We start from the raw sequence: 13,365 nt of genomic DNA, 5'->3' as shown, positions 1-13,365 counted from the left end.
ACATACTGATGGGGAGTTTTGAGTTTGATAACCTCAAGATGTGTCTGATCATCCAAAGCAACTCTGCTGTTGATGAAAACTAATCCAGGTTTAACTATTTTACTCTCAAAATGTTCATTTGATTCATCCAATACTAGCACTTCTGCACTGGAAGTGAAAAAGAATATAGATTTTAAATTCTGTGTGGTGTGTATAAGCACAAATTTTTAAAACATGGGTGCTAATTTCAGAAAAATTATAAAGTCACATTTGCTGTTTTATTGGTCATATTTAAACAATTTTAGGGTCATAAATACTTACATATTTCTGACACTTTTAAGTCATAGAAATCCTCAACTTAATAATCAAATATTACAAAAGCCAAGAAAAGCCAAGAGAGAGACAGAATTCTTTGAAGTGTCAGTATTTATTCAAATGGTCATTTTAATAAATACAGGTACTTCTGATAATCTTCTTTCTCTGTTCGCTATGTTTTGTTTCCAGTGCCTTTCTCCGCTCCCCCCCCCAATTGGGACAGGCAAAGTATGGCCTGTAGACTGAATGCAGTTACCCTCTCCCCTGAAAAAAGTGTTTAAAATTAAAAAAAATTGCAAAAAATTAGTCATGTTATGCTCCTGGTGGCTGCCAGGGGCCTTGGGGCCATCCCTTTAAGGTCCCCCCCCAAAAATCAAAAAAATCAAAAACAGAAGTACCCATCCACACACTTCCCTCTGTAATAATACAAGCTCCATGCAATCCTCACAAATACAGCTCTCAAGAGGTCTGAGCTTGCCCAGTTCTGTCCTACATAGTGTACAACCATTTCCCATTCAAAAATTAAAATGAACATGGTTTGAAAATCAGCTCTTCCAGATGGATGCCCAGGCAGATAGTTGCCACTACTAAAGGTAAGATATGAACTGAACTAAAATGTGTCTGCTCAGTTCAGGCTCAAGACCCCTAAGTGTCTATTGGAACAACAAACAAACAAACCAACAGCACAAATTGCCAGAGACTTTCCACCAGCAGAATTCCCTTTATTTTAGATTATTAATAGGATACATAATGGAGGCACTTATCCCAAACTACTGGGAACTTTTTTTCATCTAAAGATGAAGGAACGAAGGCGCCATAGCATCTTTACACATGGCAAGAAGAGTCAAGAAGAAGCAAATCAGATCAAAATGAATGGCAGTAGGAATCCATGCTACCAAGCGAATGCCATCTTTTGGAGAAGTAACCAGTAGGTGTAAGTGGTGGGAGTTTATGCAATGCACTGATAAGAAGGAGACAAAGCTGTTGCTAGTGGCTTCAGAGACAAGGGATCGTTTGTGAGAAGGCAACATTGATTATTAGGGCAAAACGGCATAGAGTTCAAGCAGTAAAGGCACAAAGGAAGTTAGCACCATCTGGGAAGGGTCCTATCACCCAGGACATAAAGCAAGCAGTGACTGCTCCAATTTAGGTACAAAGGGAAGAACCCACTGGAAGAAACACTTAAGGCAGATGGTGTGTGTATTGCTATTCCTTACATCTTATCTCAGGAAGGGTGAGGTATCCCTGACACGCTTGGACACTTTGGGGCAGGGAGGATTAAGTGTTGATTTTTTAAAAATCTAGGATTTATACAAATATTAATACAGAAGAAATATATACAACCACAGCCCAGGGAGGGCAGAGTGCTTTACTAGACCTGTTGGGAAGGTGCCAACGTTGCCCACTAACTCTCAGAGCGGTAACACAGTTCCAGAGACAGAACAGCCATCAGCCACAAAACCTCCTCTGAGAGAAGAGACTCCTTTGGGAGCTTCTGCGGGACTTCTCAGCAATGGAATCATGAGATCTATTTCTGAACATAATTTGCAATTAAGAACTTCCCTCAACCTAGATGCAGAGGTAAGTTGCAGCCACAGACACAATGAGTTCATTGCATAGAGAAAAATCAGTCTTCTGAACAGAGAGGGAAAAGCTCTCCACAGAAGCGATTCATGCAGACAACTGCAATTCTGATGATCTCTCTCTCCCCAGCTCTTTCTCACCACCCCTTCTTCGTGACCAAGCCAGCTACAAAAGGGCACAGTCAACCAAGCCATGTTGAAATGACGAACTTCCCTGCAACTGGTTACCTGGGTGTCCTAGTGGCGTAGCACACCAACCATGCTTATCCAGGCCACAAACTGGTAAGCTGGATCAAACGGCACTCCTTCCGTTTAAGCATAAGCCCTTGTTGTGCAGAGGGTAGCATGGTACATGAATACATTTAATCAGCATTATATGATAGGCCCAAAAATAATCCAGTGCCTTCCTCTTTCTAACAACTCTGTTCGGTTAAGTCCTGTTTCAATTTAGTGAACTATTTAAAACTGGCTATCTGTAGTTCCATCATTTCCTTTTCTTCCAAGGTATAAAATGGAAATAAACTGATCAAGTTTTGCTTTGAAGTTTAAAGGGGGGGGGGAAAGTTAAGGCAATTGAAGGAGATGTTTTAATACATATATAGTACAAACAAATCCACAGGGTGGGGGTGGGGGGTAAAACAAGATGGACAACTTCACTCAGAATGAATGGTAAAAGCAGATGTTTTGTGATGGAAAGACAAGTTCTCTTACTTTTTTACATTCCCAGCCAATCACTCCACTACAGTTCTCTTCTGTATTCTCAACAAAGTGCAAAACAACTCCACAAAATAGAATCTTCTGTGTTCCCATCAGGAATGGGGCTGGTGTGGCCACTAAGAGGAGAGCAAAAACAAAACAACAGCAATTCCTCTTCTTCCCAGGGAAGATTCTAGTCACCAAATCCCTCTCTAGTCAAGGGTAGTAGGAATGCTAGGCTTCTCAGAGCTATTCCCAGGTAACGGACTTAGAGCACTCTTCCCGTGCTGACTGCTGCTGTAGCTTTGCTATCGGTAAGGTGAGGAAGATGGGACTGAAGGATGGGAAGACTGGGCCTTAGCTAAGGCGGATCACTTGCAAAGAGCTCTTTTACAGAACAGAGTAGGCATGAGTTCCATCCACAAGATAGTTAACAGGCAACTGCCTCTCCTCCCTCCGGGATAGTGGTCATGGTTAATCTAATAAGGAAGGCTCAGTCGGTCTGATGATGGTGGGTCGGTTCGGCGCTGCAGGGGGTCTTCTACTGCAGAAAGAAGAAAACAGGGAGACAAGTGAATGCTGAGAAAGGGAAAACTGGACAGACAGAGGTCATCACAAAATAGGTGAAGCTGGTGCTCATAACCCAGAAGCAACTGGATATCTCTGTATTCTGAATGGCAAAATAACTATGCCTTTTGGCATAAGCAGCCAACAAGTAGAGACTACAGGGCTCATCATTCAATATTATCTTCCAGACGGCCAGGGATCAAACAGCATCCCAATCTGCCATATCTTTTCTTTCATTGCTGGCAGAAATGTGTGCCTTTGTGCCATTCAGCGATACCAAATCTGGCTCAACCATGTTTGTAACAAACTCTAGGCAAACAACAGGCACACTAGAGAAGAGGGTGGCATTCCCCAGTAAACGTGACACATGTGATCATCTGCCAGCTGGCATCACTCCTTTGTCTGCCTTCCTTGGTAAACTGCTATGTGATGGAGAGCCATCATTATAGTTTGGCTACAATACAGGCTACACTTTTTAAAGAACGAGAAAAAAGAATTCTGCAAGAAGGTGACTCAAATTCTGCAGCAAGAAGTGACTGAATTTTGTCATGTGTAGGCATTATACAAATAAACATGGGACTGTCATAAATTTTTGGAAAATACATTCAGCTATGCTTATGAAGTAATAGGTTCATATGTACTTATGCAAAAACCTTCTGTTCTTATGAGGAATCATCCCTGGACAAAACCAACCAACAAACAAACAAACATGGGGAATGTAAGGCACTTCATCAACATTAAAGCAAAAAGTTACTTCTATACCGTCCCATAGGGCTTAAAGCACTCTCTGGGCACTTTACAGTCTAATTATGCAAGCTAAACACTGTCCTGACAAGCAAGCTGGGTACTCAATTTACCCATTTCAGAAGGATGGAAAGCTGAGCCAATCTTGAGCCAGCTCGCTTTAGGGATATCATTAGCAATTTTACACCTTTCTTTCTTTCTTTCTTTCTTTCTTTCTTTCTTTCTTTCTTTCTTTCTATCTATCTATCTATCTATCTATCTATCTATCTATCTATCTATCTATCTATCTATCTATCTATCTATCTAGAATGTTTTTTACTCTGCCTTTCTCCTTAAAAAGTACCCAAGGCAATTTACATCTAAGGTTATGTTTAAAAGCTAAAAACAATACGTACCAACATATTCACAATAGGTAAATAAATATTATATTAAAATGGTGGCTGGTCTTTGACCACAATAAAGTTTAATCAATCAATCAGTCCGTCCATCTGTCTATCTGTCTATCTATCTTAAAATGGTAAATAAAATCTGTCTGGATTAAGCTTATTAACTCTCATCCAGCTCACTACTGACACTAGACACTGATGTAAAACCAAAGCAGCTTTCTTAGATATAGATGGAAAGGAGAGAGAGAGTTGGGTGTTATCCACATACTGGTGACACTAAAGCCCAGAATTCCAGACAACCTCTCCCAGTGGTATCATGTAGATGTTACATTGCATAGGACAAGAAACAGAACCCTGAGAGACCCTACAGGCCAATGGCCAGAATGCTGAACAGGAGTCCCTCAGCACCTTCTGAGTTCTCCCCTCCAGGAAGGACCAGAGCCACAGTAAACAGTGCCTCCAAGTCCCATCCCAGAAAGATGCCACAGTCAATGGTTTTGAAAGCTGCTGAGAGGTCCAGCAGAACCAACAGGGACACACTCCCACTGTCCAGTTCTTGGCGTAGGTCATCCACCAAGGCAACAAAGCAGTCTCTGTCCCATAGCCAAGTCTGAAGCCAGATTGAAAACCAAGCAGACATGGTAGCCAAGGGTCCTGCCCACATCCTCAGGCTGCAAATCTGAAACTTATCCATTAACACCGGACAAGCAGGGGCCATAGTTACATTCAAAGGACCTATATCAACGACAGCATCCAAGCCAGGGCAGATTCTCAATTTTTGTCTGAAACCATAAGCACTAAATAGTTAAAATACAGGCTCCAGTTCTCAGGTAGCTAAATTCTATGCCCAGTGTTAAAATCTGCAATTTTTTTCTGTTCGTGTAAGGAAAAAACACAGCAAGACCTGCAGATAGCAAACCATTTTTTTTTCTATCACTGCTACTTCTAAATTCAGGATTGTTTATGTGACATGACTTCCCCAGTGAGCTTTGAAAAGGAGGCAGTTTTCGTCCTTGCAATACTGAAATGAAAACAATTCTCCTCCAGGAAGAATCCACCATTTTAAAGGGGAGAGGTTTCAATGCTGGTGAGCAAAATTAGCAGCAGTTCCTTTCTTTGGGCCAGATGTTACTGCTTCATCTGATTCACATTACACATACCTCACTCAATCTAGGAAGATGCACCAAATAAACATGTTGCATGGGCTATTTTTCCAGATGCCAGTGCTAAATTCTACCTTATTCCAGTAGCCTTCTTACTCTTCCAATGTGTTTTTAAGTTAAAAGTCCTCTTGTGTCCCCAGGAGGGAGGGATCATTAAGTCACATTTTGCTGCCGGGTCTGGAAGTTAACCACCCTTATTAGAAAAAGACCTGCAAGCTTGAAGGCCTATCAACACAGTGGTTGCTGCAGCTGTACAAAGACAAGATGAGCACAATGAAAAGATGCAAACCTGAACAACCCCCTACCTGGGTACGCCTGGGGGGATGCCGGGTGGAACACGTGCTGGTCGGGAAGGAATCTGAGGTGGGGCTGAGAAAGGGTCATTGTTAGCAGCAAATGCACTTTGCGGTCCAGGGCGTGAAGGAATAGGTGGTGCCACGAAAGAGGAAGGCCCTGCTGCTGGCACTGGGATCAGTGGAGGGCCTGGCAAAGGACCCCTCACAGCTGGGGGTCTCCCCGGTGGCAACACAGTAGAAGGAGGCCTGCGCTGCGGTGTCGGGCTGCAAAAGAAAGGGAATCATCATCACAAGTAAGACTAGTTTGTGCAGTTGAAGAAAACAGAATCTCAAATCACATCAAACATCTACTGACAAAAGGTGAGCTGAATGTTTAAACTGCAAGAGAGAGGGGCCGAATGTAGTTCCTCAGGCTCTTCCTGGAGTTCTGAAAACCACAGGAATTTGATTATGTCGTTCACCTGAGATTTGCCCCTTTCAACTTCTGGCTCTCTTGGCTCCCCTGCATGTTTTAGCAAAAAGCAATGGCAGAACCAGATGGCTGCTTCATGCCAACTCACCTATGCCCACTGCTTCCTGCCTGCAGCCATGTGTCATCCACAGGAGGAGGAACCGGTGTGGAAACTGTGCTGGTACTGATGTCGCCAATGATGTGCAACGCTTCCTTCAAGGCATGGTACATTCGCAACATGTCATCCCTGCGCTGTGCCTGGTCTGCAGATTCCTCCATCAAGCTATTTTGGTCTGCAGAGGAGTACAGGTAGGCAAGCAGCTCTGAATGGATGAAATCCTTGGTCTGTAGTAGTGGAGTGGAGGAGAAAGACAAGAACATAGAGGTAAATACCCTCTCCATCTGACAGTCTGGACTTGATATGTCCAGCCTGGAGTAATTCCAGGGCAGAAACCTGCTCACATTTATCTGCAGCAGTCAGAGAGAAACACACTTTCATGCCTGTCACTGGCAAAAGGAATCAAGATCTCCAGGAATACACACTCCCTCCCTCTCAAAAAGATCAGCCTGGTTGAGGAGCTATCTCTCATTTTCATGCATATACTCCACCTGCCAGCCTTATTCATTTCTATTGCTGAGAACCACTACAAAAGATAATCTTTTTCCTTGAAAAGCAGAATAAACACAATGTACGACAGTCATTCAAGTAATATACCATATTTTTCTGTGTATAAGACTATACTTTTGTCTAAAATCTTTAGACTAAAAATTGAAGGATGTCTTATACACGGAAGTAAGCTGAGGAGAGAAGAAAAAACAAGTGGAGGGGAAAGCAGGGATCAAAGTAATCTTGCAGCACTTTGATCCCTTTCCCCCCTACACTTGCTAAGCCTCACTTAGATTTCTTAATTTTGGATTAGAAAAGTGGGGGGCATCTTATACATGGAAAAATACGGTAAACATAAAGAATGACATGCTTTATTCATCTTTTGTTGCAGCCTCTTATATAAACCTTTAAAACAAACTATTCAAAAATAATTTATTGCTAATATTTAACAATGATTTACTCACATAAGGAAAACTACTGAGGTAATTTCCTTGTAACTTGATGGCAATTAGGAATTTTGGGGAAAAGGCACCTGCTTGCTCAAATATGTTTTAGTTCCAATTGAAAAGATTAAAAGATTGTCAGGTAAAAACAACAAAGTGTGTGCTTGCTGTTTTGTTAACTTTACACTGCATATATGTGTATACAGTGGTGCCTCGCACAGCAAGGTTAATCCGTTCTGGATTAACCCTCGCTGTGTGAAACATCGCTCAACGGGAAGTAAAAACCAATTGGAACACATTAAACAGCGTTTAATGCGTTCCAATTGATTGATTTACTCACCGTTGTGCGATGCTGGCAGCCATTTTCGCGCCCTCCCCTCGCTGAACGAGGGCGCGAAAATGGCTGCGATCAGCTGTCCGGCGGGTCCAAAATGGCCGCCGGAACAGCCGAAATGGCCGGCCACAGCGTTTTCGCGCCCTTGGTAAGCGAGGGGAGTGCGCGAAAACGCTGCACGCAGCCATTTCGGCTGTTCCGGCAGCGTTTTCGCGCCCTCCCCTCGCTTACCAAGGGCGCGAAAACGCTGCGCGTGGCCATTTTGGGGTCGTGCGGCGGCCATTTTGGACCCGCCGATCAGGTGATCGGCGGGTCGCAAAGCAAAGGTCAGTAAGCGAACGGCTTACCGACCTTCGCTCTGTGAATTGTGCCCTATTCCGGTGCCGTTTTGCGATCGCATTTGCGATCGCAAAAATGGCACCGTTGTGCGATTTCGTCGCTCTACGGAGCGACCGTTGTGCGAGGCACCACTGTACGTAGTATTTAAAGGGAAAAGCTTTTGATTTCTGTAATTAAATAAGAGGGTACATTTGAAAAATTTTATATTTGTCAATTTGCATGACACAGCACACTTACCCAAGCCAAGCACCATATACAGTGGTGCCTCGCACAACGGTCGCTCCGTAGAGCGACGAATCCGCGCAACGATGCCGTTTTTGCGATCGCAAATGCGATCGCAAAACGGCACCTACATAGGGGAAAATTCACAGAGCGAAGGTCGGTAAGCGGTTCGCTTAACGACCTTCGCTTTGCGACCCGCCGATCAGCTGTTCCGCGGCTTCAAAATGGCCGCCGGAACAGCCGAAAGAGGCCGGGGTGCAGCGTTTTCGCGCCCTTGGTAAGCAAGGGGAGCGTGCGAAAACGCTGCGGAAGCCCCGAAATGGCTGCGCGCAACCATTTTGGGGCTTCCGGCAGCGTTTTCGCGCGCTCCCCTTGCTTACCAAGGGCGCGAAAATGCTGCGCCCCGCCATTTCGGCTGTTCCGGTGGCAATTTTGGACCCGCCGGACAGCTGATCGCAGCATTTTCACGCCCTCGTTCAGCGAGGGGAGGGCGCGAAAATGGCTGCCGGCTATACCGGAACATCGCACAACGGTGAGTATTCGGCCAAATTGGAACGCATTAAACCATGTTTAATGCGTTCCAATGGCTTTTTACTTTCCGTAGTGCGATGTTTCACACAGCGAGGGTTAATCCGGAACGGATTAACCTCGCTGTGCGAGGCACCACTGTACAACTTTTATTATTTAAATTTAAACTATTTACTATTTAAACTTAAACTTGTACTAATAAAGGTTTTAATGGGATACATACATTTATTTCCTTAAATTGTAGGGTGTGTGCTCTTTTGTGGACTGCAATTCCCAGAATTCTGTGGTTCTGAGAACATTTGTTTATATTGAAGACTTGATTGTTGACAATGGAGTTGATAACAATGGAGTTGACAGAGTACTTTGGGTGGAATCTGGAGGCATGTTTAATGGTTAGTGGGTTTCTGATATAAGAAAGATAAGAGCCTTGTGGCGCAGTGTTTAAACTACTGTACTGCAGCCAGAACTGTGCTCACGACCCGGGGCTCAATCCCAGGTAGCCGGCTCAAGGTTGACTCAGCCTCCTATCCTTCCGAGGTTGGTAAAATGAGTACCCAGCTTGCTGGAGAGGAGGGGGAGAGAAGGTGTAGCCTGCATAATTAACTTGTAAACTGCCTAAAGGGTGCCTGAAGTAGTATTGGGCGGTATATAAGCAGGAAGCTTTCCTTTTTGCTTTTATTCTATTGCTTAAAGGTAAAACAGTTGTATGTAAGAATATAACTCACAATGAATGTGACAGTTAGATTTGCATGACCTCATGTAGAATATTATATATTTGATGACTTATAGATCAGCTTTGTGAGAAACATACATGTAAAGCGTCTGCATAGCCATAGTGGCTAGGGTGGTACCCTCTGGAAGGTTGTGAGTAGACCAGAGTTCTCTTAGGAAGTCTGTTCTAGCTCTGTACCTGGGGGTGCTGAAGGTTTTAGGACACATATCCAGACACGCCAGCAGTGATGGTACCTATAATCATCACAATGAGCTATTCAGGGTTACCTACTCTGTGTATTCTGGACAGTCGGCAGAAAGTGCCTAATTGAGCATCTTATGGTATATATTAGAGATGGGGGTATTCGTATACAAATATGAATATCCCCACGCAGCTGGATTTAACGAGGGACAGGCCCCTGTGGCCTGCCTGTTCACTCATGCATCCGCCAGCGGCCTCGCTCCTCCTTCCAATTGCTCCCGGAGCTCTGCTCTCTTCCTGCTGGCCTGACCACTCCAGCCAGTGGGAGGGAGGACGAGTCTCCCTGCATGGCTGCTGAGTGGCCAGGCAAGGGGGAAGAGAGCACAGCTCCAGGAGCAATTGGAAGGAGGAGCGAGGCTGCCACTGCCACTGGACACATGAGTGGACGGGCCGACTGCATTCGTATACGAATACCCACATCTGTAGTATATATGTTAGGATTTGGTTATTGACATATCCAGGAAATTCTTTCATCATGTTGATGATGGAAGCAGTTCCTTCTGCTATTCAGTATTTGAGTGTGTGGCTAGGTAATGTGTACAATTAGACACTGTATAAAAATGTCCCTTGGCGGAATATATTTGCACAATACTGGAAAAATGAAGAAACACCTACAGATCAAGAAATAATTAAAAAGATATTGAACTGCATTGAAATTGATAAACTGACACTGAAAATCAAAGGAAAAGAAGACACAGAATATTATCAAACATGGAACTTGTTTTATCAATGGTTAGAAGCATGTTAAGAACTTAATATGTATTGTAGTTGTATTAACAAATAATTATAAGCTGAACCCAGGTGACACAATGTTAAATAAACATAGATGGGATTTCATAAATAATAATAATAAAAAGAATTTTTTTAAAAAAATGTCCCTTGGCCTCCTGCATTCAGTGTAATTTGTTCATGACAATAACGGAGCCCCTCATTTGTCACCATCTTTGATGACAGTATTGGGCTTGTCCTGAGAATACGGATAGCCTCACACTCCATTCGGCTGAGACTGTGTGGCAAACAGAATCACAGAAGGGGAAGGGGCCTATAGGGCCATCAAGTCCAACCCCCTGTTCAATGCAGGAATCCAAATCAAAGGACATCCACCAGGTAGTTATCTAAAGTTCTCTTGAATGCCTCCAGTGTTGTGACTCTCACCTCTCTTGGGGTAATTGGTCCCATTATGTGTCTGCTAATAATGCTATTGTCTCCTCAACTATGTATAATTGCTTATAGGTCTGTGGCTAAATATTTTACTCCATCTGTCTAAAAAAAGTGGATTAAAAACTCAAACTAAAATAATTTTTTTCAGTGTCTTTAAGGCACCACAATACTTCCTGGTTTTATTTTTATTTAGCACTTCTTAAGGGGAAGGAAGAATTTCTGAGTAAATTTTGTTTTCTGTTTGGCTTCCCTGAACATTGTCACCTCGCCTGCACAATCTTGTGCAGCCTATTCATGTGTTAACTGTAACTGTGCGTTCATTCATTTGTGTGTTCATTCATACAAGGCTGGTTGTTAAGCAGAATTGTGTTGCACAGGAATAAGATCTACAGGCAGTAACTTGCAGTAATTCCCAAACTCTATGCTGAAACTGATGAACAATGTCAGCAGAGTGGTGTATGTTACATAACAGCACTGATGTTACCTGTCTGTCATGGGTTTGGAGGGAAAGTTCCATCCTATGGGGAGTGGAAGGCGGGACATCAGGAGGAGGGGCTGTACTGTATAAATATGTGATGCGTGTGTGGAGAAGCTAAGCAGACGAAGCAGCAGCTGGGAAGAAGGAGTTGGTGTGGGAGTCTGTGTGTCAGACAGGGTACTACTGTGTGTCAGAGTACCAACCTGATAGGTTCAGGTGTCTGTTGGTTAGCCAGAACTGATAGGTTCAGGGTCTGTGCTACAAGTTAAGGGTTCTGGGTGAACCAAACTGTATGCTTGTATGAGTGAGAATAAGCCACGTTACTTTATGTTATTCACCTGATTGTTTTATTTACCCTGTTTGTATTTAAAATAAACCTTATTCTTTTATTGTTTTAAAAATCCATCCCTGGTCTGTGTGACTTCTTAAAGGGAATGGTTGGTGGCAGCTTAGTGTAACTGTGTGACAGATCCCAGTAGGTCTGGGTTTGTCACATTGATTGGTGTCCAGCGTGTGGGATACGACTGGTCCAGTTGTCCAGCGGTCCAGCAAAGCCTTGGCAAGTGTGCCCAGAGCAAGGGGGGTCTAGTCAGGGACAGTCTGAGGCGCGTAGGTAATCTTCTAGGTGTACCTCACGGGGAGGTGCACTAGTGGAAGAACGTGCCAACTGGGGAGACTTAGATTAAGGTGCTCTGAGGCAGCCTAGTTTTGGCGGGAAAAGCTGAGGCAAAACTGCATAGTAACAGTGAGCTAGCTTGCCAGCTGAGAGGCCCAGCAGAGGGGGGTAGGCTCTGACTCGATACTGTTGCAAGTTTAGTGCTGAAGAACAGCAGCAATCTCTAGGGAGAGCTGGTTCTGAGGCAAGAAGGAAAAAAGTGGTCGTTTTATTTTGAGGCTTGACTTTTAAAGCAGCCTGTTCTGAGGGGGGATTATGCCCTTGACTCGAAGCCAGATGGCAGAAATGAGTGATGTGAAAGACCCCCAGATTGACCAAGGTTCTGAGGATGAATTTGGCTCAGTGCAAGGTGACAGCACAGGAGAGCAGAACCCAGAACTTAGAAAATTGCTCATAGCCCAACAGCATGAACTGAGGATGCGGCAATTTGAGATGGAGGAAAGGGAAAGAGAGAGAAAATGGCGTTTGAATTGAAAAAACTGGAACTGATGAACCAGAACAATAATAATAATAGGGATTCTGAGGGAGGCCAACTGTCTAAGGCTGACCTGAAGAAATTCCCTGTGTACCACAAGGGAGATTGTCCTGAGGTGTTCTTTTCCTTAGTGGAAAGAGCGTTTGTGGACTTCTCAGTGAGGGAAACTGAGAAGATGACCATCATGCGATCTTTAATCAGTGGTAGCCTGGCTGAGGTTTATGCCGAGATGCCTGAGGAACTGATGAAAGATTTTGCAGAGTTTAAGAAACTGGTGTTTGCCAGACATGGGATAAATGCAGAGCAGCTGAGACAAAGATTCAGGTCCCTCACGAAAAAACCAGAACAGACTTTTACCCAAGTGGGGGCCCAATTGGTGAGGCTGCTTGAGAAATGGCTATCGCAGGAGGGGACAGAGACCTATGAGCAGCTTAAAGATTTGATAGCACTGGAACAGTTCTATTCAGTCCTACATGGGGAATTGAAATTCCAAGTGAGGGAAAGGAAACCGAGGTCTGTGGCAGAAGCCTCAGAGATCGCAGATTTTATTTCCCAAATAAGAAAGCCCTTGGGTGAGGGGAAATCTGTAGGTAAACCCAAAGAAACCTACAGCAAGTACTCTCAGGGACCAGGGAAAAGCCAGCAAGGGGGAGGGGCCCATGGTGAAGGGAAGCCCTCAGACATGAGACTAAGACCTCAGGTTTTGGAGGGAAAACCAAAACAAGATGAGAGAGAATCAAAATACACCAGAAAATGCTATTTCTGTCAGGGAAAGGGTCATCTAATCTCAGAGTGTGAGAAATTAAAGCAGCTAAAAGGAATGGTGCCTCAGAATGCTAGTGGAACCAAGCCAAAAGCTGTGTTCTGTGTCCAGAAAGAGCAAGGCTCAGTGTCACTGAGGGAGCCTGTTGCCATGGCTACTCAGTCTGGAACAGCTACCTCTGCTGAT

The 13,365-nt window shown here is 44.0% G+C and overlaps 1 protein-coding gene across 8 annotated transcripts in view; it reads right to left on the bottom strand.

Moving 5' to 3' along the window:
- Positions 1 to 1,243: 1,243 nt before the first annotated feature.
- Positions 1,244 to 13,365, bottom strand: part of DNM2 (dynamin 2) — a 92,938-nt gene continuing 80,816 nt past the window's right edge. For 4 of the 8 annotated variants that reach the window (XM_020791713.3, XM_020791718.3, XM_020791714.3 and 1 more), the window contains 3 exons: positions 6,290 to 6,525; positions 5,739 to 5,993; positions 1,244 to 3,117 (listed from right to left, as the gene is read on the bottom strand). In XM_020791713.3, the coding sequence (XP_020647372.1) occupies positions 3,048 to 3,117; positions 5,739 to 5,993; positions 6,290 to 6,525 (561 nt within the window). In that variant the 3' untranslated portion in view covers positions 1,244 to 3,047. The remainder of the gene's footprint in view (positions 3,118 to 5,738; positions 5,994 to 6,289; positions 6,526 to 13,365) is intronic. The other 4 variants (XM_020791717.3, XM_020791715.3, XM_020791720.3 and 1 more) reach the window with 2 other exon arrangements.

This window comes from Pogona vitticeps, chromosome 2 (assembly GCF_051106095.1).
Source record: "Pogona vitticeps strain Pit_001003342236 chromosome 2, PviZW2.1, whole genome shotgun sequence".
In the NCBI taxonomy this organism is placed as follows: Eukaryota; Metazoa; Chordata; class Lepidosauria; order Squamata; family Agamidae; genus Pogona; species Pogona vitticeps.
This window is presented reverse-complemented; position numbering and strand designations above follow the sequence as displayed.